Source organism: Mauremys mutica, chromosome 20, assembly GCF_020497125.1.
Source record: "Mauremys mutica isolate MM-2020 ecotype Southern chromosome 20, ASM2049712v1, whole genome shotgun sequence".
In the NCBI taxonomy this organism is placed as follows: domain Eukaryota; kingdom Metazoa; phylum Chordata; order Testudines; family Geoemydidae; genus Mauremys; species Mauremys mutica.
Window position 1 is genome coordinate 4361178 of NC_059091.1, and position 27096 is coordinate 4388273.

The following is a 27096-nucleotide window of genomic DNA, read 5'->3' on the forward strand; positions in this document are numbered from 1 at the left end:
GCCACTTGCCATGGGAGTGATGCCAACCCACAGCCCACGTGTGCCTGCCCACGGAATCATCTCTGAGCTCTGGGTTCTGATCCCCACACAGGGCCGTGGCTGTGCACGGGGGTAGATGTGCCCAAGAGAACCCCAAGCCCAGTTTGCCGCAGAGGAGAGATGAAGGGGAAACTGAGGCCAGAGATGTGGTGACTGGGTGGTGGCTGGGGGGCTGCCCCTTGGGACATGATGCTGTGCTGGGTGTCAGGAATGGAGCGGGAATGAGATCAGGCATCTCTTGGCTCTGATCCAGCCCAGCTGGGGGTATGTGACCTGCCTCAGCTCCCATCTAATACGTGGGAGCTCTCAGGCCAGGTCTCAGGAGGGGTTGTGCCCTTGTGACACACACACATACAGGTGGCTTGTGGGCCCAACACCTGCTAACCCTGAAGGCTGAACCTTCCCCCCCTCTTGGGGCACAAGAGGACCTCTACTCTGCGCTGGTCAGGCCTCAGCTGGAGTATTGTGTCCAGTTCTGGGCACCACATTTCAAGAAAGATGTGGAGAAATTGGAGAGGGTCCAGAGAAGAGCAACAAGAATGATTAAAGGTCTAGAGAACATGACCTACGAAGGAAGGCTGAAAGAATTGGGTTTGTTTAGTTTGGAAAAGAGAAGACTGAGAGGGGACATGAGAGCAGTTTTCAGGTATCTAAAAGGGTGTCATAAGGAGGTGGGAGAAAACTCATTCACCTCAGCCTCTAAGGACAGAACAAGAAGCAATGGGCTTAAACTGCAGCAAGGGAGGTTTAGGTTGGACATTAGGAAAAAGTTCCTAACTGTCAGGGTGGTTAAACACTGGAATAAATTGCCCAGGGAGGTTGTGGAATCTCCATCTCTGGAGATATTTAAGAGCAGGTTAGATAAATGTCTATCCGGGATGGTCTAGACAGTATTTGGTCCTGCCATGAGGGCAGGGGACTGGACTCGATGGCCTCTCGAGGTCCCTTCCAGTCCTAGAATCTATAAACCTTCACCCCTTGTTTTGCAGCAGATGCCCCCTAGGATCATGGCCTTTGCCTACTACTCCGCCTGAGTGGGGTCACAGATCAAAGAGCTTAGGGACCATTTGACCCTCCTGTGTAAGACAAGTCATTTAACTTCATCCAGTTACCCCTGCATTGAGCCCAAGAACTTGTGTTTGACTAAAACATCTTCCGGACAAACCTCCAGCCTGAATCTGGGGACGCCAAGAGATGGAGAATCCACCACTTGGGAGGTGGTTCCAATGGTTAAACAGCCATCCAGTTAAACGTGTGTCATTTTGAATGTGATTTCCTCTGGCTTCAGTTTCCAACCATCGATTCTCATCCTGCCTTTCTCTGCTAGGGCAAAGAGCCCTGCAGGACCCGGGGTTTTCTCCCCATGAAGATACTTAGATGCTCTAATCAGGTCCCCTCTCAGTCTCCTTTCTGATAAGTGAAACATCCTGAGCTTTTAGTGTCTCTCACTGTCCAGCATTTTCTCCAGCCTGCAAATCAGTTTTGTGGCTCTTTTCTGCACCCTTGACAACTATCGAACACCCTTTTTAAAACGGGGATCCCAGCTCTGGCTGCAGTATCCAGCAGCGGTCGCTCTCCCCGATGCAGACAGAGAGAAAATCCCCACCCTGCTGACTAGCTCTTTCTGCCGCCACATCACCCCAGGAGCTGGGGGAGTCGTGTGTCCAGGATGACCCCACAATCCTTTGCGGAAACGCTGCTGTCCAGGATTCCCCCCTTGTGTAGGTCTGGCCGGCAGGCCTTGCCCACAGCGTACGCCGTGCACGGGGCTGTGTGAAAACAGGGGGTGTTTGAATGGGCTCAGCTCCTGCTCTGCAGCGACGCTCCCCCAGCCCTGCTCATTGGGTGCACCCCTGGCCCAGCCTGCCCCAGCCCCCGGTCCCCTGCCCAGCCTGGCTCCCCCAGCCTGCCCTGGCCCCCTGCCCAGCCTGGCTCCCCCAGCCTGGCTCCCCCAGCCCCCTGTGCCCTGCCCAGCCTGGCTCCCCCAGCCCCCGGTCCCCTGCCCAGCCTGGCTCCCCCAGCCCCCGGTCCCCTGCCCAGCCTGGCTCCCCCAGCCTGCCCTGGCCCCCTGCCCAGCCTGGCTCCCCCAGCCTGCCCTGGCCCCCTGCCCAGCCTGGCTCGCCCAGCCTGGCTCCCCTGGGCCGGCTCCCCCAGCCTGTCCAGGCCCCGCCCCAGGACGGGTGGGGGGCGCCTGACCCACGCTTCACACGTGTTCTACAGTGACCTTTGCCCTCTGGCCCCCGATGGGGTCATGACCCTAGAACCTGGCCTGCGCATGCTCGTGACCTTTGCCCCCTCCGAACACCCCCGCACGGGGAGGGGGCGGGGCGCAGGCGCAAACTGGCCGGCGCCTGCCCGCGTCACGTGACGGGGGAGTCAGCTGGGCCCCGCTTCCGGCGCCGGGGACAGAAGGCGGAAGCGCGGCCGCGCGGGCCGAGCAGGGACATGGCCGCCTCCGCCGGGCCCGCCGCGCCGCGCACCAAGACCAAGCGGAAGCGCTTCGTGCCCCAGCGCGTCAAGGTGCCGCGGGCGGCGGATCCGCTGCTGGGCGTGTTGGGCTGGGGCGTCCAGCACCAGGTGAGGGCGGGGCCCGGACCCCCGCTGCCCCCCCGGGTCCCCCACTCCCGGCCCCCCGCTGCCCCCCCGGGCCCCCCACTCCCGGCCCCCCCGGGCCCCCCACTCCCGGCCCCGCACTGCCCCCCCGGAGTCCTCCAATCCCGGCCCCCCGCGGCCCCCCGGGGGCTCCCGGAACCCCCGACTCCAGCTCCTCTCGGAGCCCCCCGGGGTCCCCCACTCCCGGGCCCCCGCTGCCCCCCCCGGGGTCCCCCACTCCAGGCCCTCCGCTGCCCCCCCCCAGGATCTCCCAGCGCGGCACTGCCCCCCTGGTCCCCCAATCCCGGTCCCCCGCTGCCCCCACGGGGGCTTCCGGAACCCCCGACCCTATCTCCCCTCGGAGATCCCCGATCCCGTGCCCCCCCACTCCCGGCCCCCCGCTGCCCCCATGGGGGCTCCCGGTTCCTCCCCCCCCGAAACCCCTGACTCCAGCTCCCCCTGGCCCCTCGGAGCCCCCCCGATCCCGCCCCTGGAACCCCCAATCCCGGCCCCCCGCTGTCCCCCCGGGGGCTCCCGGAACCCCCGACCCTAGCTCCCCTCGGAGACCCCTGATCCCGGGCCCCCCCATTCCCGGCCCACCGCTGACCCCCGGGGGCTCCCGGTGCAGCACTGCCCCCTCCGGGGTCCCCCACTCCCGCCCCCCTGCTGCCCCCACGGGGGCTCCCGGTTCCCCCCCCCCGAAACCCCTGACTCCAGCTCCCCCTGGCCCCTCGGAGCCCCCCCCGATCCCGCCCCCGGAACCCCCAATCCTGGCCCCCCGCTGTCCCCCCGGGTGCTTCCAGTCCCCCCGGAACTGCCAATCCCAGCTCACGGTCCTGGCCCCGCTCTGCCCCTCAGGAGCTCCCAGAACCCCCAATCCTGGCCCCTCTCTGCTTCCCCGAGGCCCCCAATCCAGGCCTCCCACTGCCCCCCCCCCGCCTGCCCCCCTGGAGCTCCCAGTCCCCCACTGTATCTCCCCGCCCCCCCGGGAGCTCTTGGTCCTGGCCCCCCGCTGCCCCACTTTGGGAGTCCCCCATCCTGGCCCCCCTACTGCTACCCCAGGAGCTCTTGATCCTGGTCCTCTGGGGTCCCCAGCCTGGTCCCGCACTGCCCCCCAGGATTCCCAGCCCCTTCTCTGATCCTGGGACCCCCCGATCCTGGCCTGGGGCCCCTTGAAACCTCACTGGTTTGCTGGTTTGGGGTGTCCAGCACCAGGTGGGGGTGGATGTCTGACCCCCCACAGCCCTCTGGGGCCCCCTGATCCTGGCCTGGCTCCCCACAGGCCCCCCAAGACTTCATTGCTCCCCTGGGCTGGGGTGTCCAGCACCAGGTGCCCTCCAGGGTCCCCTGATCCTGGCCCCCTATTATTCTCTGGGGTGCCCCTGATCCTGGCCCAGGACCCTCTGACCCTGAGCCTCTTAGGGCTGGGGTGTCCAGCCCTGGATGAGGGCGGGGCCCATGGGACACCCTCCCCCCACAAGCCTGAGAGCCTGTGATTCCCCCCCACCCCTGACCTCATTGTCTCCTGGGAGTGAGTTGTGGCATTCGGCACCAGGTGAGACCAGGACACCCCCCGCACTATCCCCCGCTCGGGGCCCACTGACTCCCTCTAGCCTAGGACCTCACTGTCCCTCTGAGCTGGAGTAACCCCCACCAGGTGAGACACCCCACACTAGTCCCTCCCCCTGGACTGGGCAGCTCATCTCCCTCTGCTTCCCTCCCACCCCAGCATGAGTCACAATGTGAATTCTGCAGAAGCTGCCCCTTTCCCCAGCCTTCACCTGAGGCAGTGGGTCTGACTGGGCGGGGGGTTTAGGCAGATCTGACCCCGTGGGCGGGGGTGTGAACTTGTGTAGTTTACTGCTGAACGCCAGTTTGTGCCCCCACAGCTCCCGGCGGCTGCGCTCCTTAAATAGTCCGGATCTCTAGGGCTACAGCCATGGAGCTCGGTAACCAGGTCACAGCGCAAGGCTCCCTGGGAGCGAGGGCAGAATTATTCCAGTCTGCAGACAGGGAACGTGAGGCTCCCAGGCGCTGCTGGCGTCGCAGTCCTCTGCTCAGACCCCATCCCAGGGAGCCCTGTGGGGTTTAGAAGGGGCGGCCTGCGCCTTTCCAGGCATGTGTACCGCATTCCTCGCTCTGGCGTGTGAGCGCCTCAGCCCCCCGCCTGTCGGCGACCGTCCCGCCTGAGGGACCCTGGCAGGCAAAGCTAGTGAGATCCCGAACGCAGAAAGCACCTCGTGTCCCGCGTCCGAGGTGGGGCGCAGCATCGTCGCGCAGCGGCAAGCTGAAAAGGGGAGAACGTCCCAGCCCCACGGTGCCAAATGGGACCTGGAGCAAGCGCCTGCACTGTGGGCTCAGTGTCTCAACCCACACTTCTCTCGGGTGCGCCGTACCAGGGCCACCCCTTAGCCGCCGGCTGAGACCAGAAGCCAAGGGACCCGCCTGCTGATTCCAGGGGCTGTAAGGACACTCCAGTCCAGGCCTCTAGAAAGCCAGAGCTCTGTGTCCTGCTTAACCAGCCCCAGAACAACCTGGACGTCACAGTGTAGCAGGCTGATGGTACGTGGGCCTCGGAGCATGGAGTGTGGTGGTCCCTTAACCCTAGCCTGGCCAGCGGCTTCCTTCCTGGCTGGTCGTCCCGGGTGGTGCCTTGGCTTCGTCGGCTCCCTGCTGTTTGGTGTGTTTAATTTGTGCCCTGGCTTAAAAAAAAAAAAATCCCGTGCCTGGGTAAGAAACGGAGCAAGTTTTCGAACTGGTGGAGCTCGGGTGGCTCGAGCGTCTGGCTGCTCCTGGAGTTGCCTCACGTGGGCTCCCGTGCGCATGTACTTGCAGTGTTGTGTCAAGCTGCCGGGACCCCGCCGCGTGCCGTCGCTTTGTGCCTGTTAACGCCGGGGCTCTTGGTATCAAGGGCGGGTTTCTTTTGATGGCTGCGGCTTGGCCCTCGCGACGGACGGTTCCCCTCTCGGGAGCGGGTCTGTGAGCGGTACAGAGCGCGGCGTTGAACCTCTCCGTTTTGACTACCCAGGGCAATGTCTGCTAGGCTCTTAAGGGGACTCAGCTGGCTGTTAACTCTTGTACGGTATCCTCCACCCCTGGCTTGCAAGCACTTCACAGAGAGGGAAGTACCATTTCGGGGGAACCGAGGCACGGGGCAGGGATGGGACCTTGGGATACAAACGGGGGGTCTCAGGTCTGGCGCTACCCACATGGCCTCCCAGTGGCTCTGCTGGAGCTTGGCTGCCTTCTAGCAGCTGATGGCAGAGCCCCCCAGACCGCGCTGTGCAGCTTTGGGGACTGTCCCCACGGAGTCCGTGGGGCAAAGCTGGGCGGTGACGGCCCCGCCCCAGAACTCGCGTGGCCGCGGCATCGCCCCTTGTGCTGGGCTCACTGCAGCCTGCTGAAACGGGAGCTCCCACATCACGCGCACCCTCCCAGCCAGCTCACTCCTCCCACAGGCTTGATGGGTCTCTGCGCCCTGCGCCTGGGGTTCGGGGTGGAGACTGAGCAGCTACAGGAGCCTGGCTTGTCCCAGCTGCCGCTTTCCTCGGCCGTGCTTGGCACTGCCATGCCAGGCGGTGGGCGAGCGCCTCCGTGTTAATCCGCAGCTGTTCCCAGAGCTCCCTCGAGTACCAACTGACGGGGTGCTTGCTGCTTGAACTCGCTCTTCCTAGCCGCTTACACTGTTCCACTGGGCTCCTGTCGCCCCGAGCCAATGGCCTGGCTGTTGATTACCCCATCCAGTAGGGGGCGCTCACAGGTCGCCTGGCACTTGCTGTCCAGTTCATTTGACTAGCTCAGGGAGGGGAGTTCGAATTCTTCCCCGGCACCTCTCTACCGCCGTGCTCTGGACTCTGCCAAGCAGCCTCCTGACCAGGCCCTGGGCCGTTTGGGGGTTTCTGGGCCATCCTAGGTGGCTCTGCAGGGACTTGCTGGGAACGCTGTCCTAGCCCCCTGCCCCGCCGCGCTGGAAGCTGTCCCGTGTGGCGCTGGCTCTGCCTGCTTCTGTGCGCCTGGAGGAGGTTGGCAGGATACCCAGCCGCAGGTCTGAGCGCGCCTGGGGTTTGAACGGCGCCTTCTGAAGCTCAAAACCTGGGCATGGGGCGGGGCGGGGCGTAACCCGCTTGTCCTGTGTTCTGTTGCCAGATCAATGAGCTCAGCCAGGTTCCCCTGCCGGTGATGCTGCTACCCGATGACTTTAAAGCCAACTCTAAAATCAAAGTGAACAATCATCTCTTCAACAGGTGAGTCGCTGCTGCCCCCACGGAGTTTGCGGGGGGCTGGCGGTGGAGCGGGGCGTGTGCGCACGCACAGCTCGCTGGCTGGTATCGAAATGGCTGAGGGTGGATCTGGTACATTACACCCCAGTGCACCGGAGAGCAGACTGACTAGCTCAGGAGAAAGCAGAGTAGGCATCCTCCTAGGGGATAGTCCTGCCTCGGGGCGGGGTCCTGCATTGCTCTGATTGCTTCTGTGCCGCCCTCCAGGCATCCCCCGCAGGGCAATCCCTGCTAGAGCTCTCTGGGCAATGCTCGCAGGGGCTGATGTGTCCTCCAGTTTGGGCAGCTTTCTTTGGGTTCCCCAAATTTCCAGCCGGCTGCAGGGGTGTCGCGGGGCCATGGGATTCCAGCTGCGGTCAGCCCAGTGCCGAACGCGGAGGTAAAATAACCTCTCCACTGTCCGCTCCAACTCGAGATCCCCCTGTGTCCTGGGATGGTGTTAGATTGGCCACAGCGTGGCACTGGGAGCTTGTGCTCAGCTGATTATCTGCCAGGCCCACCCCGAATCGTCTTCAGCGTCCCAGGGGAGCACCCCCCAGCCGCCTTGCACCTGCTTGCTGACCCCCTGCCAGCGTCCCCACCTGCGGGGTGATCCCTGGCTCTGTCTGGTGTCCTCCAGCCTCTGCCTTCTGCTTCGACTGCCAGCAAGGAGGGTCCCCGATGCCAGGGGCGGGTTAAGGTGCCCACGAGCCGTGCAGTATTGGACTGAATCACACGGTTACGGCTGTGACTGTGCCAGGCTCCTGGTCCCTCTGGTTCTAAACACTGACCCTCTCTGCCCCCCCCCCACCCGCTTTGCCCCGCCAGGGAGAACCTGCCGAGCCACTTCAAGTTCAAGGAGTACTGCCCGCAGGTCTTCCGCAACCTCCGCGAGCGCTTCGGGATTGACGACCAGGACTACCAGGTGGGTAGCCCGCTCCCTCGGTCCCGATCGCGTATGGGGGCAGGAGGGTGAATGGGTGTCCTGGGCCTCCCGTTCCAGGGCCCTGTGTGCATAGAGGGGGGACGTACACAGACCCCGGCAGCTACCCTGCGCCCCTTAAAGCTTTCCTTGGGACGCCTGCCTCTTCGCCAGGGCCGGGTGGGGACCGGGGGGCTGGCCACAGCAGCCTTGGCCGAGTCTCTGATATCGCTGGGGTGGTGCCCCTCACCTGGGCGCCTTGGCAAGGCAGGCTGCTGCTGGTAGCAGATGCTCCTGAAACTCACCGTCCGCCCCGTTAAAGGATGGAATGGCCCGGGGTGGGGTGTCCCGGGTATGCCCCGGGGTCAGTTCTCAGGCCTGCTCTCCACCCCCAGGTCTCCCTGACGCGCAGCCCGCCCCACTACGAAGGTGAGGGGAGCGACCGACGTTTCCTCACCTCCTACGACCGGACGCTGGTGATCAAGGAGATCTCCAGCGAAGACGTGGCTGACGTGCACAGCCTCCTTTCGCACTACCACCAGGTATGGCCGGTGTCCCTGAGGTGTCCCTGCCTCGCCACCTGGGGGCGCCAGAGCGAACCTGCCTGCCGCTGGGAGGAAATGAGCCGAGTTCTAATCCCAGCCCTGCCACCAACCTGCGGCCGCTAGGGCACATCACTGCCCCCCTCTTCTGGCTGGGTGTGACGAAGAGGGAATGTTCTTAATGTTTTCTCTGAATACTGCGTGGGTGCCTCAGTTTCCCCTATGCCTTTCTTAAGTATCTAGGTGGTGGGATAAGGGGGTGTGATTGTTGCAGAGCCCTAAAGGGCAGGGGTGTGCAAGGGTCTGCACAGAGAATGGCCGACACCCTGTGTCCTGGCACCTGATGGCCTGGGCCCCTCCCCTGCAAGGTGCCAACTGAAGGTGTTGCAGAACAAAGGGATCAGGTGCCTCCTGGCCCAGGAAAGAGACAAAGGCCAGAGGTGGGGGGGGGGGGGCTGGAGAGTTTCAGTTTGGAGCTGGCTGGAAAAATGGAGGGGAGCCCGTCTGGGCCCCCCGAGATGGACCTAACTGAGGGGTCCTGTTGTCTGTGCCTGTAAGACCTGTCCTGGACTGTTCCTGTCGGCTAAATAAACCCCCTGTGTTACTGGCTGGCTGAGAGTCACGGTGAATCGCAGGAAGCTGGGGGTGCAGGGCCTGGTCTCCCCCAAACTCCGTGACACTGGGGTCTCCAGCGGCCCGACCGGCTGGCACCGCACGCTCTGCCCTGGCCCCTGCCGGTCTGACACGGCCCCGTCTCCTTGCAGTACGTGGTGAAGTGTCACGGGGTCACCCTGCTGCCCCAGTTCCTGGGGATGTACCGGCTCAGCGTGGACAGCGAGGAGACCTACATGCTGGTCATGAGGAACGTGTTCAGCCACCGGCTCGCCGTGCACAGGAAATACGACCTCAAGGTAACGGGGCCGGGGGCAGTCAGCTGAGCCAGGCTCCTGGGGGCACCCGCCGGCCCTCTGCTGTCGTCCTGCCGGCCGGTCTAGTCTCTGAGCCCCCCTGGTGAGGCTGCGTCACCGGGGCTCGGCCCAGAGCATTGCACCCCGAGGAATCGATCGCCCCGGCTTCACCCGATTGGTGTCTCTGCCCTGAACCCCGCTTTCAGTAGCAGGTCGATAGAGACGCTCCAGATTGGAGCGCCGCTTTCCGGGCGAAGCCCTGGGTCTTCCCTGGCCAAGGAGCTTCTCTCACGCCCCAGGACCCCAGAGGGCTCCCCCAGGCTGGTGGGGATCGGCAGGCCGGCCGTGGCTGTGCGGCATGCGGCTGAAACCCCCCAGGACAGGCCCCCATTGGAGCTGTGGCTTTCGTCACTTTCCACACCGGGACACCACGGGGCAACCTGCTTTCGGGGTCCCATTTCCCCGCAAAGGGCAGGTGGTTACGACCCACCCTGGACCTGTTCATGCCCTCCCCACCCCCACCCCGGCATGATCCCAGGTGCTGGGGGTTGCTGGTTGGAGAGGCCAGCAGCAGCAGCTGTGTGGCTAGGGCCAGAGGGATCCCATAGCCAAGCGGCTTGGAGGTGCTGGGACTAGCCCAGGGGCTCAGGGCAGTGGTGGGGGGGGGGGGGTTTACCCGCTTGGCTCCCATCCGTAATAATCAGGTGACAGTCCCCTAAATATCAGCCATCTTCTCCCTCTTGCCGTGGCTTCTTGTGGCCGCCTGCTCTGTCCTCCCCGCACCCCCCTCACAGACTCCTGTGTGTATCTGACCCCTCCTCCTGCGCCCAGGGCGGGGGCTCGTGACTAATCGGCAGGTACCTCTCTTGCAGGGCTCCCTGGTGTCCCGAGAAGCCAGCGACAAGGAGAAGGTAGCTGGGGATGGCTGAGGGTGTGGGGGGAGTGGGGTCTCTGACCCATGGATCTCTCTGCTCTGAAGCTTGCTTCTCCGCTCCTCGGTGCCTGGCTTGTTCTGGCGGGCGACAGCGCCTGGCCTCCAGGAGAGCAAGCAGGGGGCCTGAGTCCCTGACTGACGGGCGTCGCTGCCCCCAGTGGGATGAGCAGGGCTGGGGGAGTGGGGGGCGGGGGTGGTGACCCCGTCGGAGGTTGCTCTGGTAGGCCTGGCTGGTGGCTCCCGTGGCAGTCGGGTGTCCTCGGGCTGCAGCCGTGGCAGGGGCGCCTCGCTTCCCTTTCTCCTCAAAGCATCTGAGAACTCTGCCCCTCCTCGAGGGCTGGGTTGGAATCCGGGCCCTGCCCGCTGGGGCAGAACTGGGGCGAAGCTGCCGGGTTTCCATGCCTGGAGGTTGGGTCCATGGGCCGACTACCCTGGGACTCCAGCCTTCTGGGATCCACCTCGCTGCTCACACAGCCGCCTCCTGCCCCGCGCCGAGTGGGAGCCGGGGTGAGCAGCAAAGTGCAGGGGCTGGCAGCTGCAGGGATGCAGCCCTGTGCTTCCGGTTAGGGAAGGGGCTTGGGTTCGGCCTCAGGGGTCCCTGGAGCTGGGCAGCGAGACGCTATGGGGTGTCCTGTGCCCAGCTTAGGGGGATCTTGGTTAACTGGGACCTGCTGACTCCATGGGAAGAGTTGGGCTCCATCCCCTCAGGGTGTGTGGGGGGGGGGCTGCTGTCTTATTTCCCCCCCCCCTCCACCCCAGGGAGCTGGAGTGTAGGATGGGCCTCAGCCTCTGATCTCTGACATGGTGCCACTGCTGGGCCGGGCCAGCAGGTGGGTTTGACGGGGCGTCCTTGGCGGTGGGGGGAGCCAGGCTGGGCTCAAGCTGGACAGAGCGTGCTGGGGAGCGGCCCAGCCCTCGTCGAAAGGCAGCTCGAGCTGGCGAGGAATCGGCCGCTGTTAAATCCCAGACCGAAGCACCAGGCAGGGGAAGTGGTTCTCAGCCCTGCACGGCCACCCCTCTGCGCACTGCCCTCCGGGGGGTGTGGGGGTGCCCAGGGCAGCAACCCTCTCCCCCAGCACAGGCCTCGGTGGGCTCCGTGCGGAGCTCTGGGGGGTCGCCTTGCCAGCGCCCTCCAGCTGCGGCTAGCTCTGGGGGGGCTGATGCGAAGGGGCAGCAAGGCCGGTTCACGGGCGGGAGTGGGGACGAGCTGATGCCGGCCCTGGCCAGAGGCTCGCTCTGTCGGGCGGGGGCCTGTGATTAACTAACCAACTGTGGCTCTAAACGAGCCAGGGCGAGATGCAGCTGGGCCTCCCCCGCCCGCCTTACCCCGGTTGTGGGGGAATGACCTGAGTTAGCCGGATAATCCTGAGCTCGTTAGTGGCCTCGCCTGCCCTAAAGCCCAGGGGTGGCGGCAGCATCCAGTTAACGAGATTTGAGGGCCGTGAGATGATGGCGAGGGAGGGTTGATTGGATTGGAGCCCTCGGCTCAGCTGCTGGGGGAATCCTGCCAGGGTGAGGGGCTCCGGTGTTGTATTGTGAGCCGGCCGCCGGCTCCTGTTGAGTCTTGCCTCTGGGGGAGCGGCTCCCTGACGGCCGGGCTGTGTCGCCGGCTCCTCCTGCCTTTGGGCCCGGGCGCCACGTCCCTGGCCCCGCGCCCCCTCGCGGGCCTGGCTGCAGAATTCCTGGAGCAGCGGGTGGGGAATAAACTGGGATTCACAGGCAGGGCCCTGTGGGGCAGCTGCCCCCGGCTACCCAGCAGGGGGGGTGGATGCTCTGCATGGCGCTTCCAGGTGGGGCTGGGGGGTTAAATGGGGCAGGTGGATCCTCAGTTTTGCCCCAGGGGAGGTGGGGTGGGGGCACTGCATTGCCTGCGGCCCTGGCACCCCACGGGCACCTGCCCCGGAACCGTCCCAGGCGGGGCAGCCCCAGGTCTCACGGGGCCTCTTGTTAAAGGGGCCATGGGCAGCGAGGAGGTTTCCCGGGGCCCGAGGCGACTCCGTGAGCTGAGCTGCTTTGCAGGTCGTCCCTTGGGGCCCCACAGCTGCGAGGCGGCTTCCATCTGGGGGCCCCTCCTCCCTGGACCCCTAACCGTGTCTGGTGCCTTCCAGGGCAAGGAGCTGCCCACGCTGAAGGACATGGACTTCCTGCACATGAGCCAGAAGCTGTACGTGGACGAGGGGCAGAAGGGCGACTTCATGGAGAAGCTGAAGAGGGATGTGGAGGTAGGGCAGGTGCCTCTGCCCCCGGGCGGGGCACGGGCACGTCTGACCTCCACGCCGAGGTGGCAGCTGTCCCCTCTCCTCGGGAAGCCGGCTGGGCTCGGTTGCGGGCACCGCCTGCAGGAGGGTGCTTGGGGGGCGTCTGACCTTCCCGAAACAGCTCGTCCTCCCCAAGCCGATCGGCCCAGACCCGCCCGGGGCGGCCTGTCTAGCAACCAGAACCGGCTACCGGGCTCTGCCGGACCCCTCGGGCCGCACTGCCACTGCTGGCAGGGACTGAAACCTGTGGCAGAGGGATCGGGGGTCTCCACCATGCGAAGGAAGGGCACTGCCTTGGGTGCCCAGCGGGCGCAGCAGCCCTGCCTGTGCCAGGCGATACTGTTCCAGTGAGAGCCACGCAAAGGAGGGGCGGCAGGGCTGCCTTGCCTGGGGCACAGGCTGTTGGCGCTGGCTGGCACTGAGGGCCTGGCACTGGTGGGTCTCTCACGGCTCCGCTGATGTTCTCCGCTGTGTGTGGGGGGGTCCCCAAACATCCCTGCAGCCCAACTACTCCGGAGAACTGCTTTGTGGGCCATGCCTAGTGCCTCTCCCTGGAGCGCGGGGCAGCCCTGTGCACTCGGGGGTCTCCGCACCCTGCAGATCGGGGCAGGGCAACACCCCTTAGAGCGGGCCAAAGCAGGGCCCTGCTCTAACCACTAGGGAACATGGCCTGAGTGGAAGCAGCGGTGGCTTCTAAGGAGCCCCCCTGGGTGGAAATAGAGCCTTTCCCTGCTGCCCCGGTTCACCCCCTGCCCGCTGCGCCCCTAGTTCCTGGTCCAGCTGAAGATCATGGATTACAGCCTGCTGCTGGGCATCCATGACGTGCTGCGGGCCGAGCAGGAGGAGGACGAGGATCTGAAGGAGGAGGAAGAGGAGGGGGAGGACGTCATGGCGGTGGGCTCCTACGGGACATCCCCCGAGGGGATCGGCGGCTACCTGAACTCCTACAAGCCGCTGGGCCCGGGAGAGTTCGACCCCTACGTCGACGTGTATGCCATCAAGAGCGCGGAAGGTGAGCGGGGCTGGCAGTGCCACGCCGGGGCGCAGGGTTCCGGGGCGGTGGGGGTGGGTAGCTTTGTTCCTTCCTCGCTGGCTGGCCCAAACGGTGTTCAAAGGACGGGAGCCCCCGGCCCTCGCGTTCGGGGCTGGATTTTCTCCCCGGCCATGGGCGCTGGCCCGGAGCACCCCTTGTGGCCGGTGGGTCGCGCGGCCCTTTGCAGAAGCCTCAGGGCCAGGCGGCAGGGACGGGGGCGGCCGTGGAGCTCACTGAGAGTGGCAGGGCACAGACCCGCTGGGCCCCTGGTCAGGGAGCTAGTGGGCGGGGCAGGGTCCGTTGAAGGTCTGGGAGCCGGGTTAAGCCGGGCTGTGGCCTTTCCCCCCAGGCGGGCCCCAGCCGGAGGTGTATTTCATGGGCCTCATCGACATCCTCACGCAGTACGACGCCAAGAAGAAGGCCGCGCATGCCGCCAAGACCGTCAAGCACGGGGTGAGTCCCGCCCGGGGCAGGGGCCGGGGGACGGAGCTGGCTAGCCACACGCGGGGGCGGCCGGGGAAGGGAGGGCGGCAGCCGGAGCTGCGCACGCCCCACTTGAATTAGCCTTGTTAAACGCAGCCGGGCTGCCTGGCCTGGCCTGGGAGGGGGTGTCAGAGCTGTGGGGCACCCCCCGGCGTCCAGCGCTCTGCACCCAGCATGCTGGCTCTGGGCTCTGCCCTCCTTTGGCCCTGGGGGTGGCCAGGGGAGCAGGAATCCGGCTCCTGGCGAGCGTTGGAAGGTCGCCCTGGGGTGTCGGAGGGGGGCGGGGCTTGGTTGGCGCTGACGCTGTTGTGCCCCCTGCAGGCCGGCGCGGAGATCTCGACCGTCCACCCCGAGCAGTACGCCAAGCGCTTCCTGGACTTTGTCACCAACATCTTCGCTTAGTCGTTACCCGCCCGGAGAGGCCGCCCCCTCCTCCCCCCCGTCTCGTCTTGTCGGAGCTGAAGATCAAAGGTGTCCCCTGCCCCCCACCCCTTGGTCTTCGTGCCCCCCGCTGTTGGCTGGCCCGAGAGCTCAGCTGAGCTCCAGAGAAGCCGAGTGGGCCGGGCGGGCTCGGTTGCTAACCAAGTGCCTTATCTTTATTTGCCCTCGCTCGAGCGGGGGATGGATCCTCTGGCTGGGGGGGGGGCAGGCTGCTGGCTGAGGGGCCCTGTCAGCTCAGCCCATCTCTAGGGCTGGGCTCTGCAACCGGCCCTGTCCACAGGGCGGAGGGGGGCAGCCCAGGCCTTGCAATATGCAATAAAAGATTCGACCCGTTGGTGCCTTAGAGGGGGCAGACAGTTCCTCCCTAGCAACAGTGACCCCCCCCCCCGCTTTCCCGAGCCTGGGGCTGGCAGCGGCTCCCCTCTCCTGCCCGCCCCCCGTGTGCACTCCGCACTGGTCCCCCCGCCACGCTCCCCAGAAGGGCGACGGTTCTCTTGGCCTGTCCCACGGTGTAATTTATTCCTAGGTGAAATCTCCTGGCTGGGGTCGCGGGGGAAGTTAACACTAGTTTGCATTGGGGTCCCAGCCCCCCACTCTGCAGCCTCTCCCCACACACTACGTCCCCGGGGCCATGGCTGCTGCTGGCTCCCCCGGCGCCTGCCCCCAGCCTCACCCGAACGAGCCGCGTTAGGTGCCGGAGCCTGGGTTCGAGCCAGGGCCACCGGTGCTCGTGTCTCTAGGCCGCTGTGGCCTGAAACTGCTCCTCCCCCCTGCGTGCCGGAGGGGAGCGACTGGGCGCAGAGCTCCCTCCCCCCGGCTGTGAGTACTCTGAGCCCCTACGCTGGGCTCCCGGGGCCGGCGGGCCTGCCAAGGAGGGTGAGCCCCCCCCTCTAATTCATTTCAGCGGCACCAGCCACAGCGCCTTCCTCCTGGCATGGGGGCAGCTGGCGCGTGCAGTTCCACCTTCGTCCAGCAGGAGGCGCTCGCCAGGGGCAAGGCTTGTGCTAGATTCAGCTTTGCCTGCCCAGGGTCTCAGCGGCCCCATGGAGGGGGCATAGCGTCGCTGCTGCTGCCGCCATTCTTCCCTGGCACCTGCTGGCCACGGGTTGGGCTTTCCCCGGCTGTGGGGCTGCTTCTGCCCTTGGCCTGAGCCCTCCTCAGCCCTGGCTGGGCTCGTGCGCTGAGCTGACAGCTGGCCTGGGCCGGGGCAGGATATGGATGGGAAGTAGCAGAGCCTTACCGGCCTGGTCCCCTCTCCCCGGGCCTGGTCTGCAATCCGTTATCCCCACTGCTGCCTGGGGGGGCACGGTAGAACAGGTCAAAGAGGTGCACTGACCTCGCCCACGGGGCGCCCGTCAGCTGCGCTGGCCAGGCTGGCCGAAATGCCTGCTCCCCTACCTGGAGGGGGCAGGGGGTCTGGAGGGGCAGGGGGTCCCAAGCAGGAGGCTGGGGCCCGAGGCCCCAGATGTGGTTCCCTGCCCTCCAGCGATCCCCCTGCGCGCAATAATGCTCCGTGTGCCAGCCCGGCTGCAGGTTAGTCTGTTGCACCTTCTATTTTTGTAAACTCTGGTGTATTTCCGTTCCCTGTGTCTGGATAGAAATAAATTATTGACTGACAGCAGCCTGGCTCTGGGTTCTTGGCCCTGGTGAGCGGCCGGCGAAGGGAAGGAGATATGGGGTGGGGCAGTGCCCGCCCTGCCCCTACTGGCTTGTGAACTTCGCCATCCATGCTTGGGGCAATGCCAGAGCCAGGGGTGAGGCTGCGGTGCCCCCAGCCTGGTGCTAGGAGGGCGGGGAGGGGTAGCGCCTTCCTGACCCCACAGCCTGCACAGGAGCTGGGTGGTGACGGATGAGCCTCGTTCCTTTGGGGCTGCTGGCCCCTGCCCTGCGAGGGTGGCATCTCTGGTAGGGGAGAGAAAGGTGGTGGTGTTTTGTAGCTGCACCTACCTTGGCCTCTCCAGCTGCTTCTGCCTATGTGGGGGGGGGAGAGATAAGTGGTGGTACCCCCCATGGGCGGAGGGAACCTCCTCTGCCCCCTCATGGCTCCTGGCATCAGGGCCACCCCCCAGGGGAGCTCCTCACCAGCCACTCCCCTCCCCAGTCACCCCCAGCCCCGGGCTGGTCCCCCTGAGCTGGCACTGCCTGCGCTGGGGGGAGGGAGGTGTCACTACTGTATTATCTTCCCTCCCCAGTATGCCCGGCTCAGATGAAACCAGCCACTTGCTTAGAGCCAGCACGACCCGAGTTCATGCTTTCAAAATCCTGGCTCCTCCCCCTCTGGGGGGCACATCTCACCCCCCCCCCCGGCCCTGGGCCTGGCACTTTCTTTTGTAGCCCCTTCGACGGGCCAGGAGACGAGTGGGACGCGCCCTGGGTGTTACTGGGCTTGTGAGAGGGGGGGGAAGTGAGGCCTAGTGGGTAGGGGGCTGGGCCTCAGGACACCTGGGTTCTGGTCCCGCTTCTCCCCTGACCTGCTCCGTGCCTCAGTTTCCCTCCCTGCTCTGGCTATGCAGCCCTTTGGGTCCGGGCCTGGCTCCAGCTCTGCCTGGGCAGTGGGCCCCACAACCTTGGGGGGACCCCAGGTGCTCCCCAAACCCAGCTCATGGCAATGGCAGCTCTGGGATGGCAGCGCTTCCCCCCAGCCTTGGCACTGCCCCATCCCGCCTCTGGTGCCAGCCCTGCTGCTTGCAAAACGTCCTGCCCCTGCCCTGGGGGCTGCGGGTTCCTGTCCGACTCCCCCGGTGTTGCCCTTGGCTCACCCCCTCCCTGGGTTCCCAGGGGAACCTGCTGGGTGGGGTGAATCCCCTGCCCCCCCTCCCAGCCGGGCCCAAGGGGGTCTCTAGCCCCCCCCCGCTTTTGCAACCCCCCCAGTGCACCAAGCGGCTGGGGGGGGGGCTAACGGGCCAGGGGCTGCAGGACAAAGCTGGGGACCCCCCCCCGCAATCCCAGCTCCAGTGTCTCCCCTCCCCCCGCCACTCACAGCCCGACCCCCCCTCCCCGTTTCCATAGCGCCGCCGCAGCCCCCATCGCTCGCATCGAGCGGCGCCCCCCCAAGAGGAGCCGGGAGCGGGTCGCTCGCTCGCCCGCGCCAGGCCGGGGAAGGGCCGGGCCCGCCATGGCCGCGACCACCGCTCCCGCCCCGCGGCCAGGTACGGAGCGGCCGGGATCGGACCCCCCCCCCCCCCGCCGCCGCTGCTGCGAGGCTTTTTCTCGGGCGGGGGGGGCTGCAGAGATGGAGCAGGGGGAGGGTGGCTGGGGGGCTGCAGGGTTGGGGGGGGCTGCAGAGGTGGGGTGGAGAGGCGGGCGGAGGGCTCGGGGGGGGCTGCAGAGATGGGGGCGGTAGGGCTGCGGGGGGGGGGGGGGCGGGCTGCATGGCTCTGGCCCTGTCTGGCTGCTCCAGGGGGCCCGTGCCAGGGATCGTGGCCCGGATGCACAATAGCAGCTCTCCCAGCGCTGCGGGCCATTGTGTGGGCGGGGGGGGGGGTTGGCATGAAATAGACCTGGGCCGTGGAGGGGGGGGGGCGCTTGGCTTCCTGCCTTTGGCTGCAGATTGAGGAGGGTCGAGCCCATCACTTGTCCCGGCGGTGGGGGAGGGGGCCGCTGCCCCCCCTCGGGAGCGTGAGCTGGGGGGTGAGTCCTGCGGGGGGTGCAGAGCTGGGTGTGGGGGCGACGAAGGGGTCTGAGCTGAAGGATGGGGAGGGGTGAAGGGTGGGGGAGAATGGGGGGGTCTGAGCTGAAGGATGGGAAGGGGTGATGGGAGAGGAGTGAAGGATGGGGGGGTCAGAGCTGAAGGGGGGATGGGGTGAAGGGTGGGGGGATGAAGGGGTCTGAACTGAAAGGTGGTGGAGTGGTGGGAGAGGGGAGAAGGGTGGGGGAGATGGGGGGTCTGAGCTGAAGGGGTGATGGGGGAGGGGAGAAGGGGGAGATGTGGGGGTCTGAGCTGAAGGGGTGATGGGGGAGGGGAGAAGGGGGAGATGTGGGGGTCTGAGCTGAAGGGGTGATGGGGGAGGGGAGAAGGGGGAGATGTGGGGGTCTGAGCTGAAGGGGTGATGGGGAGAAGGGTGGGGGGATTAAGGGGTCTGAGCTGAAAGGTGATGGAGTGGTGGGGGAGGGGAGAAGGGTGCGTGAGATGGGGGTCTGAGCTGAAGGGGTGATGGGGAGGGGAGAAGGGTGTGGGGATGGGGGGGTCTGAGCTGAAGGATGGGGGGAGGGGTGAAGGACCCCTTCGCTCTCTCAGCTTTCGGCCTGTGCTGGATGCTCAGAACAGCCCATGCCCACCCCTCCCCGTTCTTTGTCCTGTGGCAGAGATGCCCTGGCTGGGCTCAATCCTCCCCCTCCCGGCCTGGCACCCAGATAGGCCTTACTCCCACCATGCCAGGCCTGGGGCCCTGACGGAGCCCAACCTCCGTTCCTGCCCCCCCCCCCCGTGCCTGGTGCCCTGATGGGGCCTGATCCACCTGCAAACTAGGATGAAGCCTGTTGTGGGGGGGGGGGGCACTCGGCTGCAATGCTGACCTAGCAGGATCTCAGCACTGGGCACTGTCCGGTCTGGGGCCCCTGGTAGGAAGTGGAGCCAGCCCCCCTCCCCCCCCCCCGAGCCCTGCGCCCCTGCCCCTCCCAGCAGGGCTGATGCGTCCTGGGAGCCCACCTTGAAGGGAGATGGTGCTGGGGGTGGGGCAGCAGCCCTGACACACCTGTTTGAGAGGGGGTGGGGGGGGATCCGCTGTAGCCCTGGCCCATCCCAGTCCATGCCCGGTCTCCCCCCAGGCCCAGCTGGGGCTGGGAAAGCCAAGGTCTTTGCCAGCAAATCCCCCCCCAACCCATGGGGGAGGGGAGCCCTGTCTCTTGCCTGTCTCGTCCCCCCCCACACGCACTGCAAGGGCTCAGGCCACTGAATCTGGGAACTCCCCTCCCCCCCACACATGCAGCTGGCTGGGGCCGGTTTGCTCTCAGAGGGTCCCATGGGAACAGCTGGTGGGATGTGGGGTCCCTTCCTGCAGCAGCTGCGGAGGCTGGGTTGTTAATGGAAGGTTGCTCAGGCTGGCTTGTTATTGTAGGGTCTCCAGGGGGCTGTGCCCAGTGTTTATTGCAATGCAGCCGCAGGGAAGGGGATAGTAAATCCCGGCGGGGCTGTGATTGCCAATGGCAGCTTGGGGGTGCTGCTGTGCAGGGGGGGGCCTACAGGGTCACACTCATCCTGGGAGGGAGGCTGCCCTGGGGACGGGGGGCCAGCCTCTGGCCTGCTGCTCCCAGTGGGAGAGACTCCTCCCCTGGGGGCGCTGGCAAAGGGGTCGTTCCTGTGGTGGGGAGTTCCCCATCAGGTGCCCCCCCCGGCCCTGCCACTGGGCCCCCACGGTACCAGCCCTTGCTAGTGAGCAGCACTGACCCGTGGCCTGGAGCAGAGGCAAATACCAGCTCCAGCACCCACCTGGCTCCCTGCAGCACGACACCCCCTAGCGTGGCCGTGGAGCCAGCCGTGACTGTGTGAGAAGAGCCCCCCCGCCTGACCCCCCCCCCACACACTTTCTGCAGTGCCTGGGGGGTCTCAGAGGGTCTCCCAGCCAAGCACTGACCCCGCCCCATTCCCTGAAGGGCGGAGGCAGGACCCCACCGTGCAGGGATCTGGCTGCAGGGTGCTCTCGATCTGGCCGTTTACATCATTATCCGGCGCGTGGTGACATCATTCAGACCTGGGGCCTCGGGCGCCAGGGGCTCTGGGAGTGACCAGCCCACGCTGGGACGCTGCCTCGCTGGGCAGCGCCCACGACACACGGAGCTCCCGGGTGCTAGAGACTCCAGGGCCCGGCTGAGGCTTACGGACCAGGGGGAGGGGCCTGTGCACCATGGCTGCTGGGCACTGGGTTGTATGGAGCCAGACAGGCTGTTTGTTGGCAGCTCCTGGTGGGACACAGCACCTCCCCCAGATCCTGGTCACTCCCTGCAGGCTGGGAGCAACCCCCCCCCCCGCCATCCTCTGCATCAATTGAGCAGGGCCCAGAGAGCCATACCCCTCTCAGTTCCTTATGCCAGCTGCCTCCCCAAGTGCCCCCTCGCATCCCCCAGGGTTGCCTCTTGCCTGGCAGAGCAAGTTCTTAGAGGTTTGTTAGCACACAGGCCTGCGGAACTCACTGCCACAGGATATCAGGGAGGCCGAGAACAGGCACGGAGATGAGAAACTGCCCGGGTGTTCCTGAGGCCAGTGAGGATGTGACAGGCAGGAGACCCAACACAACCGGGGGGTTCTTAGCGTTCACACCCCTCCCAGCCACAGCCTCCATCCTAGGGCTGGTCAGGAGGAAGCGGGGAGCCAGCCGGCCCGCGAGTCTGGAAGCTCTGGCTTTTCCCAGAGCAGTCTGCCGGGCCAGGCTGCTCCCAGGGCCTCTGGCTGCCGCTGACTGAAACTGCCAGGAGTCGGGTCCGTTTCAGGGTTGCCCAGCACTGAACAGCAGCTGTGAAACTGTCTGTTTCAATCAGTGGGTGCCCGGCCGGGGAATTAATCTGGGGAGCACCCTGGGGAGGGGTTTCCGAAAAGGAAAATGGAGTGGAGTTTCCGTCTGAATTGGAACCAAACTCAGTGTTAAAATTTCCCCCAACCCAGAAACCCTGAGGTCCGGCTGGCCCGGCCCCCCACCTGCAGCGAGTCCGTCCCAGGAATTCGGCTCCTTCCCTGCCTTGGCTGCGGGGCTCTGAACATAGTGAGGGATCCAACGTAATCTGGGAGCAGCCGTTTGGGTAAGATGGGCTGCAAGGTGCCCCCCACAGGCTACGTCTGCGACCCCTTGTGACACCCCCCCCCCCATGCACTTTAAACACTGCCTGCCCTTCAGCCCAGCCCGCTGGGGATGGGGAAGTGGGGCCTGGCCAGCCGGCTGGGGATTGCGGCCTGAGCAGTGGGGAGATCAGTGGGGAGGCAGGGGACGGGCTGACAGACCCAGCTGGCCGCCACGTCCCGTGAGCCGAACCTGCCACGGACAAAGCCCCAGGCTGCGGGCAGAGCCGGCGCCCCACGTCATCTGCACAAAGGGGGCTGTGCTGGGAGCCCACGGAGCCTGGGGGGTGGCTGGACGTGGGGTGGGGACTGGGAGCAGGGGCCTAGAGCGTGGCAGGTGGTTCAGGGCGGTTGGTTGGGGGGTGACAGACCGGACCTGCTGGGGCTCCAGGTATTGGCAGAGGCGCTGGTGCAGGGCCCCGGGCGAGGGGGGGCCGTGAATCATGGGGGTGGGGGGAGCTGGGGATCACACAACGGGGGGGGGGTGGACCCCCTGAGCAGGGGGGCGGGGAGGAGCTGGAGTGGGGGAGGAGATGGAAGCGGGGGGGCTCCCTGAGCTGGGGGGGAGCCCTGAATCTTGGGGGGCGCTGAGCTGGGGGGGGGGAGACAGCGGGGGGGGAGATGACGCCAGCCGGGCCGATCAGCTGCCGCGAATGGTGGTGGGGGGAGCCCTGAGCCGCGGCACCGGGGGGGCTGGATAGACGGGGGGGGGCGGGGCAGCCCCTGCAGCGTCGTAACCCGCAACCCCCCTTGTCTCCCCCCCGCCCGGTCTTTGTAGTTCCTGGTTCGCGGCTCCGCTGAACTCCGCGCTCCGGGCGCTTCCTGCTTCCCTCTCCCATGGGCTCCCCAGGTAGGTGCCGCCCGGTGCGGGCCCCCCCTGCCACGGCCCCACCCCCCGCTTCCTCCCATGGGGGCAGCCCCCCCCGGGGCAGGAGGCCTCCCCGCCCCCCTCCGATAGTGTCCGTCTCCCCCTTTACCAGCCCCCCACTTCCTCCTACCCCCCCCCGGGATAGTTCTCCCCCGGGGCGGGCTGCATCCATTGGGGGGGGGAATCCCAGTGAGCCCCCCCGCCCGTCCAGGTGTGGGGCTCTCCTGCGCGGGGGGAGGGGCTGGCCTCTCCCTGCTGTGGGTCTGCTCATGTGGCCCCGGTGGGGGTGGGGGCACGTCTGGGAGCCCGGACGCCTGGGTTCGTCTGGGAAGGGGGATCCAGTGGGTTAGAGCAGGGGGTGCTGGGAGCCAGCACTTGCGGTCTGGGCCTATTCCGTGGAGTTCTCCCGCCCCCCAGTCAACCCCCCAACTCAGCCCCACTTTGGGGCTCCCCCAGCCCTGCTCTCCCGGTCCCCTCCCCCCACATCTGGTCAGGCGCCGAGGGGCTTCCCCAGACGACAGGCCCCAATTCAGCCCCCGCCCCTCCTGAGACACCCCAACCCAGGGACCCACTGGGGCAAAAGCTCCTTGGGGCCCCCTCATGCCACCCCAAGGTGAGGGTTGGTCTGAATCCTGCTGAGGTTGCGGGGGGCGGGGGAAGCCATGACCTTGGGTGGCCCCCAGTGTGGGGGGAAGGGAGAGGTCTCCTCCCCTGTCCCCACCCTTCGATCCAGGCTGGCACCTGCCTGGTGCCGCTCTCTGCCCCATGGGGTGTAGGGCCCCAGCCATAGCCCCGGGGCAGAGGATTCAGTGGGGTAAATGAGGGGGGTGTTATTCCTGGCACTTACTGGGGGGAGGGGAGAGATAAGTGTGTCTGGGGGGGGGGGAGACTCCCCAGATGTGCCAGGGGCTCGGGAGCCACCTGCTCCTAGTGTCTGGGGCTGAGGCTCAGTTTGTGGGGCCCCTGCAGGGCGGGTTGCACCTCTCCGTGCTCCCCGGATTCTGGGCCTGGCCTGAGGGGTCAATGGCAGCAGCCTGAGGGCTGCTCTAACTTCAGCTCTGCTCCCCCCGGCGCGCAGAGGCCACCCAAGGTGCAGTGGCCTCTGACCGCACCCCTGATCTGCCCCATGGGGGGGGGGACAGGGCCTGACCCCACTTCACCATCAGAGGCCCCTGCAGGGGTGATTCTTGGGGGGAGGATGCACCCCCATTCGCACTGCTGGAGGGCGAGTTTAACGGGGGGACAGAGCTGTGTCTTAGACCCCCCCCCTCCTTCTCCCTTGGAGAGCCCCACCCCCAGCCTCCTTATCCCTCCCCCAGGACCCAGGATTTCCCACTCATTACTCTGCTGTGTCATAACCCAAGGTGGGCGGGGGGGAACACAGCCTTGGGCCTTACGAAGTGGGGTTTTCGCAGCAATCATGCCCCCCTGTTTGTTAACCCCCTCCATTTGTTAAGCCCCCAAACAAGCATTTCTTCCCCGCCCCACACTGTTTTATTTTAATTGCAATGATATTTATTCAATGATTGTCTCGTGACTGTCATGTTTGGGATGGGTGACTGATCAGCCGTGGGGGGTGTGTGTGTGTTTCATTTGAACTTGGGGGCGGTTGTTCGCCGTGGGGCAGGCAGTGGGCTGCAACCCACCTGCCACCACTGAGATGGACGGGAGCTAACTCGCACCGCGATCGGGGAATAGACCCGAGAGACACCCCCGTCAGCGCGGGATCTGAGGGGAGAGATTTCAAAGCCAGAGGGGACAATGGGGGTCGCCCAGGCTGCCCGGCCCTGCAGAACACCGGGGCTGAGGGGACGGCCGGGTCCCGGAGGGGATCTGCCCCTCCCGATGCTTCCTGGAGCCGAAGGTTCAGATCCCGGCTGGGGCTGGCTGTGGAAGGGGGTGGGGCGGGGTCCGTGTCTGTCTGTCTGTCTGTCTGTCTCTAGCCCACCCGGGAGGCGATGCCGGCGGCTTTGATGACTGTTCTTTTCTCTTCAGTGTCATTTGTTTTATCCAGGATGGCGGCATGCGGAGGCGCCACTAAAAATAAGCTCACGGTCTCTAAGCCCGTCTGGGACTTCCTGACCAAAGAGGCCCCCTCCAAGCTGGTCAAGCTGAAGGAGGAGACCAAGCTGAGCATTCTGATCGACGGGGAGACCTCGGAGATCTACGTGCTGCAGCTCTCCACGCCGGCCCCCGGGGCCGGCAACGGCCTCTACCTGGCCCGCAAAGCCCTCAAGGCCCTGCTCAAGGAGACGGAGAAGGAGCTGAAGAAGGCGCAGCGGCAGAGCAGAGCGAGCTGGTGGGGTGCATGGCCCTGCTGGAGAAACCCGGGGCCGAGCTGCGCCCGCACGGGGCCGGCCTCGTCTCCCGGGCTCAGCAGCCCGCCGGGGCCAGGGCGGGGGGCCCAGGGGGCGCGGGGGGGCTGGGGGGGGCGGCGGCGGGCGGCTCGCGGGAGGAGGAGCAGGAGAGCCAGTGCCCCATCTGCCTGGGCGAGATCCAGAACGTAAAGACGCTGGAGAAGTGCCGGCACTCCTTCTGCGAGGCCTGCATCACCCGGGCGCTGCAGGTCAAGCGGGCCTGCCCCATGTGCGGGCGCTTTTACGGGCAGCTGGTGGGCAACCAGCCCGAGAACGGGCGCATGCTGGTGTCCAAGGACTCGAGCCTGCTGCTCCCCGGCTACGAGAAATACGGCACCATCATCATCCAGTACGTCTTCCCGCCTGGCGTCCAAGGGGTGAGTCCTGCCCCGCCGCCGGCCCCAGCTCTGCAGCCTCTCGCCCCCCCAGCCTGGCTGCAGTGGGGGGGGGGCAGGGGGCTTGTTGGGGCAGTCAGCTGTGAGTGGGGGGGTCTGGGTCAGCTCCCCTGCCTCTGCCCCTCAACCCTGATCCACAGCCCCGGGCTCCCCACACTCCCGCCCTGCCGGTGCCCCTCACTTCCGACCCACAGCCCACTGCTAGCCCAGCCCTGGGCTCCCCACACCCCCGCCCTGCCGGTGCCCCTCACTCCCAATCCGCAGCCCCCTGCTAGCCCAGCCCTGGGCTCCCCACACCCCCGCCCTGTCGGTGCCCCTCAATCCCAGCCCCTGCTCTCCCAGTCCCATGTGCAGTGCCCCCGCCCCCAGCTGCGTTGGCCCTTGGATGCCTCCCCATTTCCTTCCCAATCTGCTAATTTCCCCTCCGCTCTGGTCAATCTGGGTAGATCTAACTCCTCCCACAACCATCCGCTCCCTGCCTTTGCCCCTGGGGCATGGCAGAGCCTTGGGCACAGCCCTGGCAGGGGGACACCAGCCCTACCTTGTCCTGGCTCCTCTGGACAGCCGGTGTCCTGGGGCTCAGGGAGGCTGGGCACTGTGGAGGCCGGAAGCAGGTTGGCATTCGGGGGGGGCAGTGAGCAGGGGTCATTCCTGCCTCCCCAGGCATGATGCCCCCTGAGCCGGGTGCAGGATCACCAGCCCCCAGGGTTCTGCAGAGACCAAGCCCCCAGCCGGAGCGACCCAGGGGGTTGCCTGATGCCCGCAGCGAGCACTGGAGGAGACTCCGGCCCGTGGGCAGCATCAGCCCTGCCTGGCAGCAGCGTCTGTGCCAGGCTTCACAGCATCCCTGGGGTCTGAGGGTCTCTCCCCACCCCCGTTGCAGGTGGAGCATCCCAACCCGGGCGTGCGGTACCCGGGCACCACGCGGGTGGCCTACCTGCCCGACTGCCCGGAGGGGAACAAGGTGCTGGCCCTGTTCCGCAAGGCCTTCGACCAGCGCCTGACCTTCACCATCGGCACCTCCATGACCACAGGCAGAGCCAACGTCATCACGTGGAACGACATCCACCACAAAACCAACTGCACCGGGGGACCCCAGCTGTAGGCAGCCGCCGCCCGCAGGGCTCACGGGCTGGGGGCCAGGGGTGGGGGGTGACCCATCTGTGCCCCTGAGTGGGGCCCGACTGGCCCTGGAAACCCAGGGGGTGGGGGGCTCAGCGGGGGGCGCTCTCCCCTGGCTGTCAGCGTGGGGAGTGCGATAGGGGGCGCTCTCCCCTTATTGTCAGTGCTGACCCTAATTCCGCAATGCGGTGCTAGGGGGCGCTGGGCTGCAGTGTGGGGGTGCCCTGCCCTGGCTGTCGGCGCCGACCCCAATCCCCGCCACCAGGGGGCACTGTGCTGCGTGCCAAGACGCTTGTGACCCTGGCAGCTCCCAGGGCCGTTTCTTCAGGAATTGGGACACAAACTACCCTGCGCCCTGGGGGTGCCGGGGTCCCCCGTGCCTGGCAGTGCACAGCTGAGCTGGCCAAACTGGGGGCTGCTGCGACGGGGGTGGGGTGGGGCAGGAGGTGGGCTGGGGATCTGTCCAGGTGGGGGTGGGGCTGTGCACGGCTGACGTCTCCCCTGTGTGTCTCCTAGATTCGGGTATCCCGACCCCACGTACCTCGCCAGGGTGCAGGAGGAGCTCCGAGCCAAAGGCCTCACTGAGGATTAACCCTTTCTCTGCTGCGGCTCCTGCTGTGGTACCGGGGGGTGGCAGGACGGCCCCACAGCGTCTCATGTCCAGCTGGGCCTGGGGTGGCCACGCATCCGTCATGGCAAGGTGCTTCGCTGTCTCCACCCTGGATTGCGGCTGAGGGCCCCGCGCTGTCAGTGCCAGAGCCTCTCCCCACTGCCAGTGCTACTTGGGGGGGGGGGGTGGAATGTGTGACGAGGGGGGGGTGTATGGAGAGGGTAGAGTGAGATAAAGTGTGTGTGTGAGAGAGAGAGAGAGATCGGGGGTTGTGTGGCTGTACCCGGCGGGTGGGGTCGGGGGTTGCGTGTGCAGGGGGTGAGGGTGGTGTGGCTGTACCCGGCGGGTGGGGTGGGGGTCGGGGGTTGCGTGTGCAGGGGGTGAGGGTGGTGGCTGTACCGGGCGGGTGAGGTCGGGGGTTGCGTGTGCAGGGGGTGAGGGTGGTGTGGCTGTACCGGGCGGGTGGGGTCGGGGGTTGCGTGTGCAGGGGGTGAGGGTGGTGTGGCTGTACCGGGCGGGTGGGGTCGGGGGTTGCGTGTGCAGGGGGTGAGGGTGGTGGCTGTA

General features: G+C 66.3%; 2 protein-coding genes across 2 annotated transcripts; both read left to right on the forward strand.

The window, feature by feature from the left end:
* The first annotated feature begins 2423 nt into the window (after positions 1–2423).
* PIP4K2C (phosphatidylinositol-5-phosphate 4-kinase type 2 gamma) lies at positions 2424–16032 on the forward strand. Its single transcript, XM_044995118.1, has 10 exons — positions 2424–2616; positions 6778–6875; positions 7719–7815; positions 8208–8354; positions 9119–9265; positions 10135–10173; positions 12305–12418; positions 13223–13466; positions 13837–13940; positions 14292–16032. The coding sequence occupies exons 1-10, from the start codon at positions 2485–2487 to the stop codon at positions 14370–14372; spliced, it is 1203 nt and encodes a 400-aa protein (XP_044851053.1). The 5' UTR covers positions 2424–2484; the 3' UTR covers positions 14373–16032.
* A 1929-nt stretch (positions 16033–17961) lies between these two features.
* On the forward strand, positions 17962–26788 carry DTX3 (deltex E3 ubiquitin ligase 3). Its single transcript, XM_044994360.1, is given in 7 exon segments — positions 17962–18041; positions 21010–21143; positions 21959–22030; positions 24044–24330; positions 24333–24782; positions 25684–25901; positions 26439–26788. Coding segments are annotated over 5 exon segments (1044 nt in total). The 5' UTR covers positions 17962–18041; positions 21010–21143; positions 21959–22017; the 3' UTR covers positions 26515–26788.
* The last annotated feature ends 308 nt before the right edge of the window (positions 26789–27096 follow it).

Excerpts from the sequence above, each read along its gene's own strand:
- PIP4K2C (XM_044995118.1), top strand. The coding sequence starts at position 2,485 with ATGGCCGCCTCCGCCGGGCCCGCCGCGCCGCGCACCAAGACCAAGCGG. Across the intron at positions 6,876-7,718 it reads AACAATCATCTCTTCAACAG|GGAGAACCTGCCGAGCCACT; the intron begins GTGAGTCGCTGC and ends TTGCCCCGCCAG. Across the intron at positions 9,266-10,134 it reads ACAGGAAATACGACCTCAAG|GGCTCCCTGGTGTCCCGAGA; the intron begins GTAACGGGGCCG and ends CCTCTCTTGCAG.